The following is a 21,482-nucleotide window of genomic DNA, read 5'->3' on the forward strand; positions in this document are numbered from 1 at the left end:
ATTTAAAGTTTTGAGAAATCTATAGTTTAAAGCTTCATGTTGTTGTGAAAAAACAAAGAGTTGTTGAAATTACTCCAAATTCTGTTTGTTGTTTTATATAAGATGATTCACGAGGATTTACTGCCACTTACGGAGCTTATTTCCGAAGACATTCTGAGCAAAAAAGCCATATCAACATGTCCTAATCTCAATATTTTCAGAGTTACACCCTAGATCATATATACCCAGATTGCTCGGCCTTATAGACTTTGACGGTAACAACTCTTGCTGCCATCTAGTTGTTACATGAGGAGTCACGTCATAACTCCCATTTGAATTGCATTAGCGACTGTACTGCCATCTCGTGTTCATTTATGGCGTAAGGGTGGTGATCCTGGCAGTTGTTCTCTTCAAAGTGCTACCGATTTTAACATAGGGATGAGCTATCTGTTATATATATGATCTAGGATTACACTGATTTGAAGTTGTTTGTAAAATACCATTATTCTTTAGTTTTAAGGGTAAAAGAATATTACAGATAAAGATTGAACTATTCAGAAGTATAATTTCTTTAATTATCTATTATTTTGAAGCTAAAAATGTGTTGTAAATTCCATAGTTACTTTGTGCAGAATTTTTTTCTCGATTTTTAACTACAAAATTACATTTTTTTTTATCACAATTTTATTGTTACAAATCACGCCAATCTTATTCTTTAAGATCGTACATTACTTACTTACAAATGGCTTTTAAGGAACTCGCAGGTTCATTGCCGCCCTCACATAAGCCTGCCATCGGTCCCTATACTGTGCAAGATTAATCCACTCTCTATCATCATATTCCACCTCCCTCAAATCCATTTTAATATTATCCTCCCATCTATGTCTTGGCCTTCCCAGAGGTCTTTTTCTCTCTGGTCTGCACTCTATGTGCATTTCTGGGTTCGTCCATACGTGCTACATGCCCTGCCCATCTCAAACATCTGGATTTAATGTTCCTAATTATGTCAGGTAAAGAATACAATGCGTTGACTAGGGTGCATAATTAAACTGTAAAGAATCAAGTTCCTGAACTCGTATGATTTGTAAGAATTGTGATAAGTGCGTAAGAATGATGTAATTTTTAGTTAAAAATTGAAACTCGAAATCTATACAAAGCAATTACAGTGAAACCTGTTCAAGACGGAAATGACATGGTCCTAATTTTTTTTCCGTTGTGGACAGGTTTCCGTGTTATTCAGGTGTGAAGTTAAAATGGAATATTTTATCATTTGTATAAATAAAAAAAATGGCATGCCGAAAATTGTAGGAATCACAAAATATTCCGTTTAACACTACTGACATTAAATTAGCTTCCTGCCGCTTATTTAATTGGTGAATGATCTTGATGCAAATCTCATTTCCTGTATAAATTGTATCGTAACTCACTCATTAAACACTATAAAGTTTATTAATTACACTAAATTTAATATCTAACCCTATACTACAATACTGCACTGTATATCACAACACATTAGGCTATTTAATTGGACTAGAAGTCGTTCATTAGAAGCCTTGAATTCTGGTTTATCTAATTTCTTTTCCAGATCAAGGGTTTGCATTGCAGAATAGATCCAGAAATTGACATGATCTTTGAAAGGGAAAGAAGAATCCACTCCCACAACAGTTCATTAATTTCTATGTAACCAGTTGTTTTCAGTTTCCTTTTTATGTCACCATTATTGACCGCAAGCCACTCATGATACGGTCTTTATTTTTGAAAGTGTTAAGTTACACCTGAGATTTCCATTCCTAAATTTCAACATTATTTTCCATACGCTTTGTTTCTAATTTTCCTTGATAACTTTTACTTCATCAGTTAATGATATTGCAACATTTTTACGCAACTTTTTTTTATCACGAAATCACTAATAGACTTGCGTTCTACTCAGCTACGACAGTATACAGGGGTGAAGCATTGAATTTCTTTGAAGGGACTCGTCTACCAGTCAATAGGGTAATAAAATTTATGACCACCAGGCCAACACACCCTCGCACCCTCAAAAATTTTGCGAAGAAAACTTGTTTTTATCTTAGTGACCTACGTATTTCGTACATCCCTTGAAAGCACATACTGTTTCAAAATATAGTTTACATTACAGTAGTGTGTCGAAAATATTGTTTCCGTTTTGAACAGTAGCAGACAGTTTCCGTTTCCATGTTGGACAGTTTCCGTTTTATTCAGAAAAAATTACACATAATACATACGAATTTCGCCGGGACCAATAAATTGTTCCGAAATAGACAGGATTCCGGATTATTCAAGTTCCGATTTGAACAGGTTTCACTGTATTAACAACCAGTGGCGGTTTCTCGGGGGAGGGAAGGGAGGAATGTCCTCCTCACATTTTTCTTCTTTTGAAAGTAAATATCAAATTATATATATATATATATATATATATATATATATATATATATGCCTTGTTTTCGAGGAAGATTCGATAATTTTTAAGTTCACAGCTATAAGAAAACCTCGGTTGATCGAGTTTTAAACAACGCGCACTCATGTGCCGCTAGAAAACTGTGAGAAAGATGCGAGATTGTTTGTGTCGAGGAAAGCAAATCCTTTCCTCCTTTACTGCAGTTAACACACATAGACAACAGCGCACTAGCGGCCAGAGAAAGAAGCAGAGTTTTAAGGCAACCGAATGAACAGTAAGGGAGGAGATTCTCCTCTGAATCAGTGCATGGGCGGGAAATAGAAACCAACTGGTCTTGCAGCAAACTCGCTACCGCTGCCATCTAATGATGCTGCATTCAACCAGACTATAACACATCTAGGAGGAGGCACAATAAAAACAGTTTTAATGCAAAGCTATGAAAGACACCATATAAACTTTTTTTTAACTTATAAATCAAAATATATTATTCATTGCATTTTATATAAGCTACTACTCATGGTTTGAAACTTTTGAGGATATCTGAAAGCTGAAGTTAGATTTATATAAAACAAAGAGGAAGTATTTGTACGTTAGTATCGCAGATCTTTATGGGCCCTGAAATTCACTTCCATTCATTGTCTACTAGATAGGACAACAGCCAAGTTGTCAGTTTTGTACAAATATATTTTAAATTGAAAGTACTCCAAACTACATTATTTTTAACACAAAAAAATTAATCGGCCACCGGCAGCTTTGAACAATAATGGTAGTATGACTTTACAACAACTGACTTTCTTCAAAAGCATGTGATACTGAACTTGTAAAATGTACATGTGGCAACACAGACCATGTGAGTGGGTGCAGTGTTCTCGCTTTCCTAACAGATTATTTCTCAATCCCATTTCCGTAAAACGGTTCCAGTTACGAGTTAGTAGCTGGTCTCTACCAACACGTGTGATGCTGTAGTATGCGCTAAAAATGCTACAAGTTTGTGAATTTCCTTGCAATTGTTAATTTGTGCAATTATCCACCAATGAATGGAAGTGAAAACATATTTGGACAATTTAGGAAACTCAGTTTACAAGATTATTGCTATACGAAAGAGAAGGCCAACCCTAACACTACCTGGTGTCACATGTATGCATGTAGGCTAATTTGTAGCATGTTTCTCTCAAGAAGGTGTCATTTTGCGCTGTTAACTTCTTTCCTCCTCTTAAAAAACATGCAGGAGCCGCCACTGTTAACAACACATTCTTAGCTTCAAAATACTAGCCAATTAAAGAAATGGTACTTCTGAATAGTTCATTCTCTATTTGTAATATTATTTTATCCTTAAAACTAAAGAAAATGGGTATTTTACAAACAACTTCAAATTAGTGTAACTCTGAAAATATTGAGATTAGGACACATGTTTATATGACATTTTTTGCTCAGAATGTCTTCGCAAATAAGCTCCGTAAGTGGCGATAAATCCTCGTCAATCATCATGAGCTTTAAAATTCAGGTTTCTCAAATATTTTAATTTTGAGTCGTTTCCTTTTGAATTGGGCCGCAGCCAATGTACAGTAAAACCCCTATTTAACGTTTTTCAGGGAACAAATGTCTATTTACTTGTCACCATTGTGGTCTAGTCTATTGGCTAGAGCACTGGACTTATAATCCTGTGGAACCTGGTTTGATCTCCCTGGTATAATCCTGATCTATAACTTTTGTTCGGCAAACCCGTTGTCCAGGTAACACAGGGGTTTTCTCTGGAAGCTCCAGTTCTCCTGTAACATCCCAATAAATTTCCATCATCTCATTGCTGGTGTAGTGTAGACAAGCGTATGGTGCATGCTGGGTAATGACTCTGTCTATAAATTGGTCTACACAACTGGCTTCATATGAGTGAATGGTGAACAGTCAAATACCCAGCATTAGTTAAAAAAAATCTTTACCTTAAATAGGGGTTTACACTAATCAGAGTTTCCATTATTTTCATTCAGTGTACAAATTTTCTAGAAATCCCTCCAAACAACATAGAAAATTAATATTTAGCAAAATTGCAATATACCAGGCCCCAAAATGTATTCCCTTAACTAATCTGGATGTTTAACAATAAAAGATACATACTTAACATCTCAATTTTTTAAATAATCTAAAAGTGTTCTTTGATTTTTAACACAACTGTGCTTCAAATTCATAATGTCCCTTTCCAGTGAGTTTACAACTAAGATGATGTTCTTCTTCTTCTTCTTCTTCTTCTTCTTCTTCTTCTTCTTCTTCTTCTTCTTCTTCTCTTCAGGGAGTAGGAGAGTCTCCTGTTCCGTCCTCAACTTTCCACCTTGTTCTTGGCCGACCAATATCTCTTCTTCCTTGTGGTTTATAATCCAACACCTGTTTCGGTATTCGTTCCTTATCCATTCTTCTTAAATGATTCGACCAACGAATTCTATATCCCTTTATTTTATCTATAATTGGGAGCAGGTTTAGTTCATTCCTTATGTCATCATTTCTATATCTATCCAATCTTGTACATCCTTTTACTCCTCTGAGAAATTTCTTTTCCGCTGACTGGATTCTATTAATATCATTTTTCTTAGTCTGAACTAAGATGTTAATATATGCATTTAAATATGCAAAATAAACATATGTATGCATTTAAAGGGGAAACCCTGGAAATATGCAAAATAAAGTTGACTTCATTCGAACATAAAAATCATGATCGACAAAGATCCATTATTAAGAAAGGGCACATTTTATTTAAGAATTAGTGACATTTGTTACATATTTTCTCACAACAATGACCAATGACCCCATGACAGGTCAAATCGGCCCAGACAGTGATGGAACGTTACAGCTTTCACCTTTACAGACAATTGACATTTAATGGTGTAGGGATATCAGTCCTATGTGCCCGCAAGGAAATGCCCCTGGTACTCATTTCTGTTAGAACCTGAGTGGATCCCAGGGCCATAGTGTGCTTGGAATGATTAGATCAAGGGTAAAATCCATGACCCCATCGGGAATCGAGCCCGCGACCTTCCAGCTTGAAGCATTACGCAACGATAATAGTGAAATAATTTTTTTAATCCCACGACCTTCTAGCTTGAAGCATTACACAACGATAATGGTGAAATAAATTCATTACCGAGTGGAAGTATGCAAAGTATATTGTTTTTAATGATTGATATTTACTACTTCTTGCATAAATATAATACCAAAACATAATGAATTTAGTTTGGGGGTAATTTCTTTAATATGATTTTTCGAATTTAACATAATATATTGTCGATTTAGTTATCAATAAGAGAGAGAATATTATTGGATGCGTAAAAAATGTGTTGGGGGAGGGAAGAGGAAATGGTAATGTAGATCAAATATAAATTATTCTCATAATTGACAGTATGAGCGGTTTCCCCGCTAAACCTAATGGTTTTTTACAGTAATTAGAGGGGGATGAAAGTTTGAAATATATAATGCGGATATATTTATGTACTATTGGCGACACTGACGTATCTTCGCCATCTATTCATGGGCTATTTTCCAGTAGTCGAAGCTTCAATAATGGAAGAAAACCTTGACGTTTTTATATTTAAGTATATTATGCATGACAATTATGTAAAATAACGAAATGTAACTAATTTCGAATAAAGTTACACTGTTTTCACAATATATTAATTTGAAAACGTGTAGTCTCATAAAATGAGTAGGTCTACTCTATATTTTTAAAGTGAAATGTTATAGGCATATTTATGTTCGGAATGGCAAAAGAATGATGTCTTTAATATTGTATAATACCCGCTACCTGATGACTTTCAGTTGAATACAAACATGCAGCGAGCACATACATGAATGAGTTTAGCCAGGACGAATTTTAGCTACATTGAATTTGAGCTTTCTCTGTTGGCAACCGTGGTATGTTGACATTGAGAGTAGTCGTGTTATGGTGTGGGCAAGTTGTGTGCGTTTTGAGGTTAGAAATGGAAGTTGATAAGGGATTTTGTGTAATAAATTCCGTAAGATAAAATAAAATTAGCTTTGTGATTGATGTTATTGACGTCTTTATATTTTAATAATGTCTACCGTGAACAAAGACTCGACATCAAAGAAAAAGCCCCGTCTTCCTACAGGATGGGCCGTATATCCATCGAAGACCTATCCAAACAGAGTTTACTATTTTAATAGTTTTACTGGTTGTACAACATGGGATAAACCACCGGTAGGCTGTGATGATGTAAGTACGGTATTTGTTTAGAGTTATATCGCAAAATTAAAAATAAACCAAATACATATTGCATGTAGATTAGATGCGTAGTACGTAAAAGATCAGTCGAGTATGTTGCTAAAAATTGTATCTTTGTCATGCCCTATTGCTGGTAACTTCATAAACAGGAACAAAAATGTGAATTTTATTTATTATGCATTCATATAATAGAGCTAGAAATATTATATTTATAATAGGTCCGAAAAGTTTGAACATAAAGTTGTCGGTTACAGCGTAGTATTATCGAGTTGAAAGTACTTAAAAATACGGTGAATGTTACTTATGTCCCGCCCACTATAGGAGACATAGGCCAGTTTTATACTAATCCTAAACATCTTGACGTGATAATAAAAACCTAAACTAACCTAACCTAACCGCGTCGGTGTCTATTCCAAAATCGGAGGAAGTCGCTCAACGCTCCTTTAAACATCCCCAATATTCGTTCAGTGGGCGGTGGATACTCTACGTTGAACAAAAATACCACCAAAATTGTCATGTTGGTATAAATTAGATACTATTAGCAGCAATATTTATTTCTTGTCAACGAAGAATAACCAGGTGAGATACTGTGTATTGTAGCTGGTATTTTGTAGTAAACTATGAAACCTGCATTTGGTTAATTTTCCGTTATTTGAAATATGTAGAAGGCTTTGACCAACTCTGTAACGGGTGACGTTTTGTTCTTTAGGCTTTCTTTAGTTATGTGTTTAGTATTTTTACTTATATTTATGTGATTGAACATATACCGGTATCATTCTCAGGAGTAGACACTTTGCAGTTACCGGTAAGAAGAATCTATTTCTACACACTATACAGTGGCCGTTTTGTTTATTTCATTTTTTAACTTGGTTTATTTTACGATGTTTTATCAACTGCTATGGTTATTTAGCGTCTGAGTGAGATGGAGATGATGTCAGGAAAATGAGTCCAAGTTCCAGCGCCGAAAGTTATCCAGCATTTGCTTATAATGGGTTGAGGGAAAACTCAGAAATAAATCTGAACTAGGTAACTTGTCCCAACCAGTATTTGAACCCGTGTCCCTTCTTTTTACAGTCAGGCATACTAACCATTGCTTCACAGCAGTGGGCTTCTGTTCATCCAATTTTGGGATTTGAAATAGATGACCATAAATAATTGTACCTACTACTTTTGCAACAGTTATGGGCAATTATAAAGGGTTCTGGTTCTTCGTTTTTACCATGTAGGCTATTTCATTTCTGCTTGCTTTTGTGCCACTGCCTACTGAATCGGATCGTCTTCACAGGCAAATCACAACTCATGTGATAATAGAACTTCACAGAGCCCGGATTAATTAAACAAAAAAAAATAAAATAAATTTGTCTTACTTTAAGAATCTTAAAGTCTAAAAACAATCTTCGAAATGGAAATCAATATGTTGATGAAGAATATTTTAATTATTTTCTTCTGTAATAAACAAAGTGAATAAAAAAAATTTCACAGATAGCCTATACTTGAAAATAATGGTTTTATTTTCCCTGGCAGAGTTAAGGCCATCAGGTCTTGTCTTCCACTCAACCAGGATCAAAACACATTCAGAAAAATACATACCAGTATACAAGCATTAACATTTTATGTATATAATCACAAAATCAAAGTAGTAGTACAATTTGTATAATCAGTATGGCATAACTGAAACAATGACAATCACTTAGAAATTAGTGTTAGGGTAACAGAAACAACACAGTAATAATAATAATAATAATAGTAATAATAATAATAATAATAATAATAATAATAATAATAATCTAAACTAATAATAAATCTGTAGCCGAAAATTTTCTGGTAATTTTCGATTTTCCAAAAATAATTGGTCCTAAAATATATAATTAACCACCCTGAAACCGAAAATCGCTTTTTTTTAATTTTCGTCTGTCTGTCTGGATGTTTGTTACCTTTTCACGCGATAATGGCTGAACCGATTTATATGAAAATTGGAATATAAACTAAGTTCTTTGTAACTTAGAATTTAGGCTATATGGCATTCAAAATATTTTATTTAAAAGGGTGGTTATAAGGTGGCTTGAATTAAATAAATCGAAATATCTCCCGTATTATTAATTTTCATGAAAAATATTACATAACTTAACAAAAGTTTCTTTAAAAATAATTTCCGATAAGATTTATTATTTGCAAAATTTTGATAGGACTGATATTTAATGAGATAAATGAGTTTCAAAATTACAATAACAACGCCATCTACTGTAAGGCGGTGTAATGAAATAAAAAACAAATGACTTCGTCTATAAGGGGCCTTGGACAACAACAATCGAAAGCTATGAAACATAGCCTTCAGAGAATGTTTCTGTGTTTGTATGAAGTAATATCTGACGTTAAATTAACCGATTTGTATAATTAATTATTAATTCACCATTGGAAAGTGTAATTTCTCTAGATGGACATAATGCTATAATGTTATTGCAGTAACTTCTGAGTGAATCGAGGACAGGTAAGATTAAAATAGTTTCTTATGCACAGAAAACGTGATAGGCTATTCTGTACATTCGTTTCCTGTATTTCCTAAAATAATTTTTATGACCAAATGAGTGGTCTCTGGATCAATATGATCGCATTTTAATTTTTTAAATACAATTTAAATTAAGTAACCTAATAAACGATTTATCCTTCTATCAAACACGAATGTTCCCTGGATCAAATGTCCTATTTTAATAAAATTATGTAATTACTTTATATTTATTTCTAACGTGTGCAGCAGAGCGCACGGGTACGGCTAGTATTAATAATAATAATTATGATTATTATTATTTATTTATAGTGGCAGAGTTAAGGCCATAGGGTCTTCTCTTTTAAACTTGACCACGTCACAAAGTAAGTTATACAAGCAATAAAATTTAACAAAAACTTAAAGAACAGAATACTAACATATTACAAAAAATAATAGCATAAAAAATGGACACTAAACGATATGAAAATAATACCATAATAGAAAAAAGAAAGTAAGAAAGAGAGAGAGAGAGAGAGAGAGAGAGAAATCTCATCCAGCCACGAGGATCCGGAAATTAATTAATTAAATATGAATATTGTTATAAAAATAAAGTGTAATAATTAAGCACCATTGATTACCAATTATAAAATAAAATCTTAGAAGATGACTATAAAATTATACTGATAAATAAAAGATTTTATGTAAAATTAGCATATCCTTAATTAAGGCCTTCTGAGTGGTATAAATGAAATTGTATAATCTGCAGGGAATCTTTGAGAATTTGCGAGATGATTTTTTGAATTTAACTCCAGATCAAAACAATACCATTCAGTTCACAGCGTTATAGCTCTAAAGATTTGGAATATAATAAAAGCAACTTGGCCAATACAAATAGTTCACAGGGAAAACGTAAGGAAGAATACAACATGAATGTAATAAAATAATAAAAAAGAAAGAAAAAAAAACGAAATGGAATGTAATAGAAAAAGAAAAAAATACGAAATTTAAATAAATTCCACAATAAAAAGGGTATGATGATAAATTCATCTGGGGATAAAAAAATGAAAAGGAACAAAAAGAAATATAAGTTATATATGTTTTATAAAATTATCGGAGAGAAAACTGCTTATAATAGAAAGAAATCTGAATTGAAAAAGTGCAAATTTAGTTTATTTTTGAAACTAGATAATGTCCGACAGTCACTGACATGTTGTGGTAGAGAGTTCCAGAGATGAGCTGCAGAAACGGTGAAAGATGATGAGAACGAGGATGTTCTGTGTTTAGGAATGGAGAGTGTGATAGGGTGTTGTGAGCGAGTATCTATTTCGTGATATGAGGACAAATGTTGAAAACGAGAAGCTAAGTAGCTAGGGTTAGATTTCTGAAGAATATTGAAGAGTAAAGTGAGACAGTGAATAGTTCTTCGCTCTTTGAGACAACTATATTAAAAAAAATAAATAATAATAAGAAAAATGTTCTAGCTGCAAAAAAAAACTGATTCTCTGCATTTAAAATATTCCTAAATAACCTAATTTTAAACGACTGAGGACTAAGACTTCCCCAGATTTCAGCGGCAGCGAATTTCAGGAGTGAGCTGTGGCTATTGAGAAAGAATTTGAATACAGATATGTCTGATGATGTGGTATTGATAACAACAGATTGTGTTGTGAACGTGTATTACGATTATGATGTGAAACTAGAAGAATAAACCGAGAGGCAAGGTAGTTGGGTGTGGAATCATGTATAATTCGATATAGCAGGCAAAGAGAATGTACTAAACGTCTATCTTGCAAGCGGAGCCAGGAGAGTTGTAGAAAATATTCTGATTATATGATCATGTCGGTGGATATTGAAAATAAATCGGACGCAGACATTATGTACACGTTGAAGTTTTTGAGGAAGTTCAGCACTTAGATTGCTATATAAAACGTCACAGTAGTCAAAGCGTAGCTAACGAGAAGACAGCTACGGCGCGACGTCACATTCTTAGTCATAACATGGCCAACATTGAACAGGTTTATATATAATAGCACTTTTAACATGAGTTTAATATAGCAATTCCTTTGTTTTTTAGAACTTTGAACTTTTATTTATATTAGGCGATTGTTAAGATGGCCATGACTAGACCATGTTAATCACGTGACTCCGATTCGTGCAGAAGCCTGTCTTTCTCGTTAACCACGAGTCAAAGTGAGGTATCACAAGGGTCTGTACTAGGATTTTTTTTACTTTAGTAGGAAGGAAATTTTTCAGACGTTTCAAAGAGTGCATGATAGGGAAACCTTTCTACAGATATATTTGATTTGCTTATTCCAATTCATATTAGAGTTGAAATAGATGCCGAGGCTTTTTACAGTAGCACTGAAAGGAATGATTGTGTTGTTGAGAGAGACAGACTGAAGAACCTCTGTATCTAGATTCTAACTCGTGTATTTTCTGCTGTGCTACATGCATGACGGAGTACTGGCCCACTTTAATTTGAATGTTCTTACCCACGAGCTTCCAAAACAGGTCTATCAGCCATGGTTTACCAACACCATGGCCTCCCAAGTCTCCCGACTTGAATTTTCTAGATTTTTTTTTGCTTCAAATGTTTTGTTTATTCCAGGCCAGTTGATAATGTTAACTAACTCCAGTAACGCATTGTCAGTGGTTGTCATTGCATTAGACACACACCGGAGATATTCGAATATGAACAAATGAAGACTTCCTTGTCCCCCAAAAAAAGATATCTTTCCACAAATTGTTTTTAATCAGTTCCAGGATTGATTTGGAATAATTATACTATTTTTGATATGGGAAGTATCAGTACAAGCAGTCCACGAATCTAAAAGTAATGCACACTCGTGTTCAATAAATGGGGAAAAATGCTTCCAGGTACACTGGCGTTCAAAGATACCTGACCCTACTAATCGATAGTGATCGATAATTTGTTCGTGTAAGTGTCGCTTCTTTAGTTATTACTTCTATGAATAGATGGCAAAGGTAGAAGTCAGTGTCGCCAACATTACATAACTATACCTGCATTATATAATTCAAAATTTCATCTCCTTTAATGACCATGAAAAAAAAAAAAACTCTAGATTTAGGAGAATCCGCTGTTATATCTTTGGTTCTGACTTATCCTGTGGTTAGAAAGTTCGCTTACACGATCAGAAACTCTGTAGTCATGTATCTTTGGCGTTCAAAGATACCTGACCCTACTAATCGATAGTGATCGATAATCTGTTCGTGTAAGTGTGGGTGCTTTAGTTATTTTTAGTAGGTTATTTTACGACGTTGTATCAACATCTCAAGTTATTTAGCGTCTGAATGAAATGAAAGTAATAATGCCGGTGAAATGAGTCCAGGGTCCAGCACCGATAGTTACTCAGCATTTGCTCGTATTAGGTTGAGGAAACCTCCGGAAAAAACCTAAGCCAGGTAACTTGTCCCGACCAGGATTCGAACCCGGGCCACCTGGTTTCGCGGCCAGACGCGCTAACAGTTACTCCACAGGTGTGACGCTTTAGTTATTACTATAGAGTTAAATTATACTAACTCTGTGGTTATTGCTTCTACAGGGTTGTTTCCGATCTCTGATAACGAATTTGAGAATGTGCGTCAGGATCACACCGACAGCTGAACTGTGGCGCGAGGTGACAGACCAGTAGTGAGTGATTTCATAATCAGAGTGCACGGTGTATCACAGTAGCAATGCCCAAAAAAATCGAGCCTTTTTGCGAGGGGTACATAACAGTCCTTTCCGATGCCAAATACAGTTACGTGAAAATCATAGAGGCCTGCAAAAAACGTGGTTTCGTTATTTCCAAGAAAGGCATCTTGTGTGTACCGAATAAGACTGGCAAAGCTCGGATGGGATTAATTCCAGAGTGGAAAAAGCAAGCAAATCCACCCCCCCCCCGTCATAAGTCGCCGCACCCCACGAGATGATACAAATTAATCCCATTCGAGCTTTACCAATCTTAAGTATACAGAAGATGCCTTTCTTGGAAATAACAAAACCTCGTTTATTGCAGGCTTGTTTTGTTTTCACTTAACTGTACTTGGCATTGGAAAGGGTCGTAATGTACCTCGCCCAAAAAGGCTCGATTTTCTTGGGAATTTCTGCTGTGAGTCGCCGTGCACTCTGACTATGAGATCACGCACTACTGGTCTGTCACCTCGCGCCACAGTTCAGCTGTCGTCGTCGTCGTCGTCGTGTGATTCCTGACGCCCATAATGTCGTTCAAATTCCTTATCAGAGATCGGAAACAACCCTGTATGAATAGATGGCGACGATAATAGTCAGTGTTGCCAATCGTACATAAATATACCCGGATTATAGAATTCAATATTAAATTTCGTCCCCCTCTGCTGATTATAAAACAACAATGGGTTTAGTAAGTTATTATAGGCACCGTGCATGGATCTCAAAATCGTACTGGTGACGCCGCGCAGTGTCTCAATTCCTAATTAACTACAGGCTGGCAGTCATTCACTAGTCATGTGTGATATAGAAATTACATGCGGCTTTCTGCCGATAAAAAGTTGTAATATTGGTAAGAATGGGTTCATTGATTCATAGTGTTCTGCCCAAGGGCAGGTCTTTCACTGCAAACCCAGCAATCTCCAGTCTTTAATTATTTTATAGACTCAGTGGAAAGTTCAGTACTGCTAGAGGAGTGTAAAAATGTAACTACAAAATTCCTGAAATGTCAGTGAAGTTGTTTGGCATTTAAATCAGATTTCAGACCATTGAATGAGGGTGAACAGTCATATTACGAAAACATTGATATACTTATATTTGATGGCATGATATGCGTAATATTTGTGTGTATAATGTCTCTATAAATTACGTATTTTAATGTGATTTAATTCTAAGAGTAATCTTAATTACACTTCCTGAATAATGGGCGACTGCAAATTCTCTAAAACATAACATAATGAACAATATCATCAACATACTACCTCTGATTGAGGTTCTGGCTGATATGTACATCTGTTATCAGGCTGTACAACTCACTTGACGATATGTGTCAGAGGAAGAACAATTGTTTGTATGCATATGAAGTCTGACTAGTGTAATATGCAGCTAGTCTTCAATATATGCAATGGAAGGGAAAAGGAACTGGCCACCCTACCCCATGATATTCTGGCCTAGTTGCCTCATAAGTGGTGCCTTGTTGGTATCACTTATGAGGTTCAGACTTCTCTTTGGACAGTTGAATAAACAACAAGATCAACATGCGGAAGCAATTCAATTGATAGTTTGTGTAAAATGTTATACTGTATATTTTAATTCACTCAATGCACCTTTCAACATGAATTCGAACACTGGCAACGCTGTAAGTAGTTTCGACTTCTTCAGCTGTTAATTTACCATCGTGCAGATACGGTTTGTTATTATTCCGGGAAAACCTGACTTCATCACCACCTTCTATTAAAGTCAATAATCCGCAATCAGTTGTTACGAATGTGTCATTCGATCTGCCTCGGTAGCATTTAGATTTGAAGGCCACCATCTGATCCACATTGTGTGGCTGTTCCACTTCTGAACAATTAATTGTCACTCTACATTTTTCAATATTATAGGCATTTTTCCCGAATACTTTCTCTGCTAGGCCAAAACCCAAAATTACAGTAACCATTGTGGATGTCAACAACATTAAAGTGGCGGTAAAAATACATCATAATTATAATTGTACGATTAACTCCGAACATCACCCTCACAGCAGAATAGGACAATCCAGTTTTCATTTTAATTGTAAAATATGAGTAGACGATTTTCTTTACTAATCTTACTCTTGGACAGAATTTTTCGAAAGCTTTCGATGTGAAATTCACTAATAAAAATGGCAAAAATAACATGTATGGTCTAGCTACATCTTGGGGCGTTTCGACTATCTGTGGTAGCTATTTTTGGGTTAAATGATATAATTGGAAATATTTATTATGATTCTACGGGTATGATTGTGTTTCAATTGGCAGCAATTTTAACAATATATTCGAAACCACAAATGTCACTCCCATTAAGTCTGGTAGTTCTGTCTCATATTTTATTGTAGAATAATTTCGGAAACCTTGAATTTAATTAAACATATCATCTGTTCCTGAACGCTTGTCATAACATTTCTTATGTGACTTCAGTTCGGCATGTAATGGAATAGACACTTGAGTAGACAATTCACACAATTCAATTGTGAAAAAAAAAAACAAAATCACTAAGAATGGTTTCATTTACTTCTGCCTGTATGGCTAATTCATTTTTCGAAATAACACTTGTTGAGCATTCGCCTTCCATAAAACTTAAATTTTCATCTTTTCTTCTTCTTTATGCGTCTCTTTCGTACCTTTCCGGAGCTAGTTGAGATGAGACAGTCTTTTTCTTGTAATCTTTTATAAAAATACTGGGAACGGTATGTTAGTTTTGGGGGTGTTCTGATCTCGTTCCCAATAAAATTAATACCGCAAATTCTTGCTGCGGGTGTTGGTTTCCAAGGTGAACCATCAGCACTTGAAATCAAGAATTAAATATCGATATGAATAAATAAGTATATTATTATTTATTGTTGCTAATGTTATACATAATATATATGTAAAGAACTCAGTAATTATGTACTTTTTTTGAAATTTGAATGCTAAATTCCTGTCGTTGTTAACTTAATGGTTATTTATAAACATAATACTATATACATTCTGTTTTTTATATCAGGCCTAGTATGTAATAATACAATGATTACAAGCAGTATAGCCTTATTTACTTTCGTCTGCGTACTGCTTGGATTCACAATTAGCGTCGTTGCGCTTCAGTTTTCTGTTTTGGGAATGAATAAAAACAATATCGGTTTGAGTGTTCCTATAAGCATTACTCCACTCAAGAACACAGCAATTTGCGTTACCTTTCCGCTTTTTAGGATCATCCATATTTCTAATCATTTAACCTGAGATGTTAAGTATATTCATACGCTTCAAGCACAACTCTATCGCTGCTGTCCCGCAGTTAGTAACAACAGTCACCACCAGAGGAGCTTGCACGGTGCCTATAGTAATTTATGTTTAATCTACATCATACGATGAAAGAGTAATGGAACGGAGAAAAATTCTCTCCGGCGCCGGGATTTGAACTCGGGTTTTCAGCTCTACGTCACTCATTACGAGTGCACCTCAGCACATGTGTGGACTTCGGTCCTAGGTTCATAGATATCTATGACGTAGTGCAGAGGGCGGCCACTAGAGGGAACCCAAGAGTTGGAACTTAAAACTGAGACGATTCTGTCCGACGCCGGGGTGGAATCCGGTGTGGCTTAGTGGATAAAGCGTCAGCACGTAGAGCTGAAAACCCGGGTTCAAATCCCGGCGCCGGAGAGAATTTTTCTCCGTTCCATTACTCTTTCATTGTATGATGACGCAGAATATCTGCATGAAAAATCATATGTACTTCGGTACATTAAAATAATATATATTAAAATAACTACTGAAGCTTTCCTGGCGACGTGATAATTCTAAATTTTCTCGGGCTTCCAGCCAGGTCATAAGTTGGTGATCCACCGACGTTTCGAGGATGTTCATCTTCCTCATCTTCAGGGTTAAGTGATATCTGAGGGCTCAGCTCAGAGTTGTTTGCCCAAAGGGCAACCTGTTTTAGGGTCTTATATATGCCCTCTTCAGGTTACGATATTTTCTCTACAGTGACAGTTGAAGCGTGGTCCTGGCTAGGCTTCGCTCGTTGGACTCTGCACGGGTCAGCGTCTTCTCCGCTCACACCAGACTGCTGCGTTGGCCTTGGATGCTGTTATTCTTGCAGATTTATGTGACTGGATGAAGCTGCTCTCTGTGTTGATTGTAGTTTCCGTTTGTCGCGCGGCCCTATTAAGGGCCGCTGTTGGTTGTTTGTCTGTGGTTGGTCGTGTCACGTTTCAGTGGTGCTATTGATAGTTGCAGTTTGTTACCCACAAAGTGGTGAGCAACTTGTCTTCGTAGGAGCCGTCTTGCTGTCTGGTTAGCAGTTGCTAAAGTCGTTCGTCTTGTCTTGGGTTGGGCGTCTGTCGTGAGGAGTGAAATTATGAACATCACAATTTCATCTCGCAGTCTGTTGATCTGTTGGTCGATGTAGCTTTCTATTTTCTGCATTGTAGATTTTAGAGCTGTTGCTACTATTTGTTCGGTGTTAGTCTGTGTCGGTTCCGTTGTTGGTTCTGTCGTCTCGGTCGTTGTCGGGTTTACCCAAGGCTATCTCTAGTAAAGGCTGAGGCTTTAGACTTGGCAACTCCGCCTTCGAGGTTGGCCGACGTGCTGTTCTTAGATAGAGTCTTATCTAAACACGATGGACTGAATGAAGCTGAACTCTTTAGCGATAGGTACATAAAAAGCGCAATTATATTAATTGTCTATGAATATATTTACACAATGAACGTCTATCACATTTCATGATAACGAAATATTATACTGAATATTGCTTTTCTTCAGATTGTGTTCTAATTATAGAGCATGTTTAACCTAATGAAATCAATCATGCATTTTATTAGCACTCAAGGGTTGGTAAATTCCTAAACAAAACAAATACAATGAATACAATTCACATATTAAATCTTTAACATTTTCTAACTTTTCATATAACTTGTCTATCAAGTTAATTAAAAAACTGTTATCATTATTAATGACATCATGAAAATTGTCACAATATTTAAACGCCGCCTGTAACTGGCTCCATTCACTCAGAACAGAGTTCCTAAAAATAAGTTTGTTGTCAGTAAGCACACTTGCATTAGGCATTATTCCACCGTTGACATGAACCTCAGTAGTAAGATCCTTATTTATTCTAATACTACAACCAACCTTAGGAATAGTTGTAAAATCTAATTTATATCAGATATAAATACTGACAGTTGTATGTACACGCCAGTCTTGCGGATAAGACAGAACCTTCGAACGCATATTTAATAAAAAGTTTTCATAGGAAGTAACTTTATTTTCCTCTTCAATTCATCTTTTCTCGTCTTCTTCTGCAGTCTTCAGTCGCTTCTCCACTTCCTTTTTTCTTTCCTCCGGAGATTTTCTTTTCACACTCTCGTTAATGCTGAGGTAAGAAGGCAAGCCAGGGAATAGTTTTGGAACTGCACTTTTACTTAAAATACGAGTTCCAAGTACACGTTCACATTGTTTTCCATCCTTATCTACATATCTTTCAACTGTAATTAAGTCGGAATCACGAAAATGTTTTATGCACACAATGGATCTGTCATTTGGTTTCCAATTGTCACGTGGAATAGCACGAATTCATTCGTGTCTAAGCGTAATTTGTTTAGGGAAATTAAATGATCGAACATAGCCCTCCGTTTTAATTGACGAGGCATAATTGCTTTTATACCCGGGTACCACACAGGAACTAGGCATTTTCACATAAGACACAAATATAATCTACTTAGAACCGCTAATTTAACATTCTAATGACAAGCATTACAGATAACTTCCTTGCAATAAATGGCGCGAGTGACCGACTGTAGCACGTCGCTCCGACGTTGCCAATTTTCGCACGCCGCAGCCTTTACTAGAGATAGCCTTGGTTTACCGCACTGGCGTACGATAATCCAGGTCTTGGTTCGGGAAGCTGGGTTGGAATGGATTGTGAAGGTTTAGGAATTGGTGGAGGGATCTGTTGAGGTGTTTGTACCGGGATGTGGGTTGGTGTTTGTTGGGTTGGGTTATATCGGGGGTAGTTTGGACAGCGTGCTTGGCCCGTATAGTGGGTATCGCTCTTGCAGCTGACGCAGAACTTGACTTGGTTGTCTGGTGGGTGTTTGCAGTTGACGGGATTTTTTCCGCAAGTGAAACACGTCTTGTCGTTTCGGCAGTCGGTTTTGTTATGTCCATACTGGGCGCAGTTCTAACACGGCCTGTGGAATACTGTCTCGTGGGCTGGCTCGACCTTGTAATTACGTCCGGCTATGTTGATTCCACATAGAAGTTGGTCGGCTGTGGTCACGTCCTGTGCTATGAGTCGAACCATCTGCGTCGGCTGGTTAGTCTGGGCGGAGGTTATTCTAGAAATGCGCTTGATTCCAGGAAACTTTTCTCGTAGAATCTGCAACAATTCGTCCTCCGGGATCTGGGTGCCGACATTCTTCATGGCGACACTGATCTCTCGGTTTCGTGGAAGTCTTTGTCCTTGGCGAGATGGTGTATGGACGATGAAAAGTTGTGCGGACGGTCCAAAAGTTCTAGCCGGTATGGCTTTAACAAATCGTTTCGCCTCGTCAATCGTCGGGAAGGTAAGTGTCGTCGTTCCTGTAGAGTGGGCCCAGTATTGTCTCGGAGTTTCCATGTTTAAGTTGTTTTGTCGTATAAGTTTCTGGATGAACAGTGGGTTATTGTTGTCAGTCGTGTGTCTAGTGATTTTTACAGTCGTTCTGCTGTTAAGTTGTTCACTTGCGGCTGTGGTGTCTCGGTCTGGTGGTGGTGTGGGTGCAAGGGAATTCCGGGGAGCAGGTTGTGGAGTGGGCGTGACCTTCTCGGCTGCCGTGGTCGAACCGGCGCTCGCGGTTGGTCGAGTCTTCTTCTTGCGCCGTGACTTGACGTTCTGCCAGTCTTGGTCTACCTCTCCTTCGGATTCATTTGAACCTTCAGAAGGCATAATCGTGGTGTAGAAGTACGAGTCCTGAATGTGTTGCAGTGGAGGGGTTTCGGGTCTGGTGTGGTACCTAAGAGGTTACGTCCAATTTCGGCTTCCCCTTCAAAATTTTCTAGAGCTCCTTCAGGGGAACAGCGTAACCCGGAGTGAGACTAGTGGCCAACAGGCTTGGAGCTCACATATTTAGTTTTGTACAGCCCCCAACCCCTTGCAAGGACGCGTTTTGCGTACCTTTTAAATTTTCCTCCCAATTCTCCTTCGATTTTTTTCGATTTTTTCGGCAGATTCACTCGTGGTGTAGAAGTACGAGTCCTGAATGTGTTGCAGTGGAGGGGTTTCGGGTCTGGTGGGTTCGGAGGAAGGACCTTCTGAGGGCCGGTCGGGTTTCACGGATCGGGATGGTGCAGGAGGGTCAGTCGGTAGCGTCCAAGGTCCTTGTAGTGTTGCGGTCGGTGGCGCAATATAGCGGGCTTTCTTCCCGAATTGCTTTGGGTCGGGTCTCGTAGCTTTCTGCAGTTTGTGTCGTGTCGAGAATGTGAACACTCTCGTTCTTGGTCCAAGCGTCAATGTGTCGGCCCGATGAGGAGGTTGTAGCGTCGCTAGTAAGTCTGGGTCAGCGTCTTCGACCATTACTGATCGGTTCGCTCTTTCAGACGGCCAGTTCTTTAGTTCGGTCCACGGATCTAGTGTTGTCAATTTAGTCGGTCGCTTAGTTGTCTCATGGGTGTCTGTTGTAGGCTGGTCGTGTGTAGTCTCAGTCGTGTCATTTGTCGTAGTAAGGTCAGTCTTCTTTTTCTTCTTTCCCTTCTTCATAGTGGTCGGAACGATGAAAAGTTGACCACCGTGTTCGTCCGTGACGACTACTGCGTCAGGTGGTTGTCGCCGCGGTCCGCGCCCACCGCTGCTGGTGCTCATCTCAAGGCCACCCGGCGATGCTGTGTCGCGAAGTTCTCGAAGATGCAGTAGAGCCTCTGTTGTACGTCTCTGTACCTCGTCCGTCGGGGGTGTCAGAGTTGATTGCTGGCAGAGCCAGCGGTCGTTTTAGGGTCTTACATTACAATGCCCTCTTCGACCGTGAGTGCTTGTGAGTGCAGTGTTATTAGAATGTTGGATATTTAGGGCTTTTATGAGATTGAGATTGAGACGTGGAAAGAAGACAGGTGGGTAGAAAGTAAGAAAGAAGATTTAAGAAGCAGATTTTAAATTTTGATTTGTTGTTATTTGAGGAGTAACCATGAACTGTTTGTGATGTAATTTGTTTACTGGGCTTGCGTGAATTTTGAATGTATTTTTTTTATTGTTTAGTTATTCAACGATAGCTATCATGCATCACTAAGCAGTGGTGAGGGCAGTCACAATTTGTTTATATTGTTGTTATCCTTGTGTTTGTGCGTTGGCATTTTGACTTCAGCTGTCCAGCAGTCGGAGAGATGTTCGCTGGTACGTTATGGTGTGGGTGGAGTATTTGATTTCGATTTCCTCTCGTTGTAGATGAAAGTGGATTATTAATTGTATGTGTCGGGTTCTGGTCCATGACATGTATGTGCATTCCTCAACGATGGCATTCTTGTGGAGTATTTATGGGAGACAGGCCGCGAATGAGCCGACTCCAGGAGACGAGGGGTGTTGTAGAGAAGGAGAGAGAGGGAGGGGAGAGTTTAATAGTTATTTTGTGGATTGAAATGATCATGATAGGCTTGTAGGAGTTTTTCAATGGTTGTGTTCTTGTTGGTGTGTGGGGGATTGTTAAACATATGTTGTGTGT

General features: G+C 37.4%; 1 protein-coding gene across 2 annotated transcripts in view; it reads left to right on the plus strand.

Annotated features, from left to right (window-relative positions):
* Nucleotides 1–5,917: 5,917 nt before the first annotated feature.
* Nucleotides 5,918–21,482, plus strand: part of LOC138691787 (uncharacterized) — a 52,230-nt gene continuing 36,665 nt past the window's right edge. For both annotated transcript variants that reach the window (XM_069814180.1, XM_069814181.1), the window contains exon 1: nt 5,918–6,614. In XM_069814180.1, coding sequence (XP_069670281.1) covers nt 6,456–6,614 — 159 coding nt within the window. In that variant the 5' untranslated portion in view covers nt 5,918–6,455. The remainder of the gene's footprint in view (nt 6,615–21,482) is intronic.

This window comes from Periplaneta americana, chromosome 16, assembly GCF_040183065.1.
Source record: "Periplaneta americana isolate PAMFEO1 chromosome 16, P.americana_PAMFEO1_priV1, whole genome shotgun sequence".
Classification (NCBI taxonomy): Eukaryota; Metazoa; Arthropoda; class Insecta; order Blattodea; family Blattidae; genus Periplaneta; species Periplaneta americana.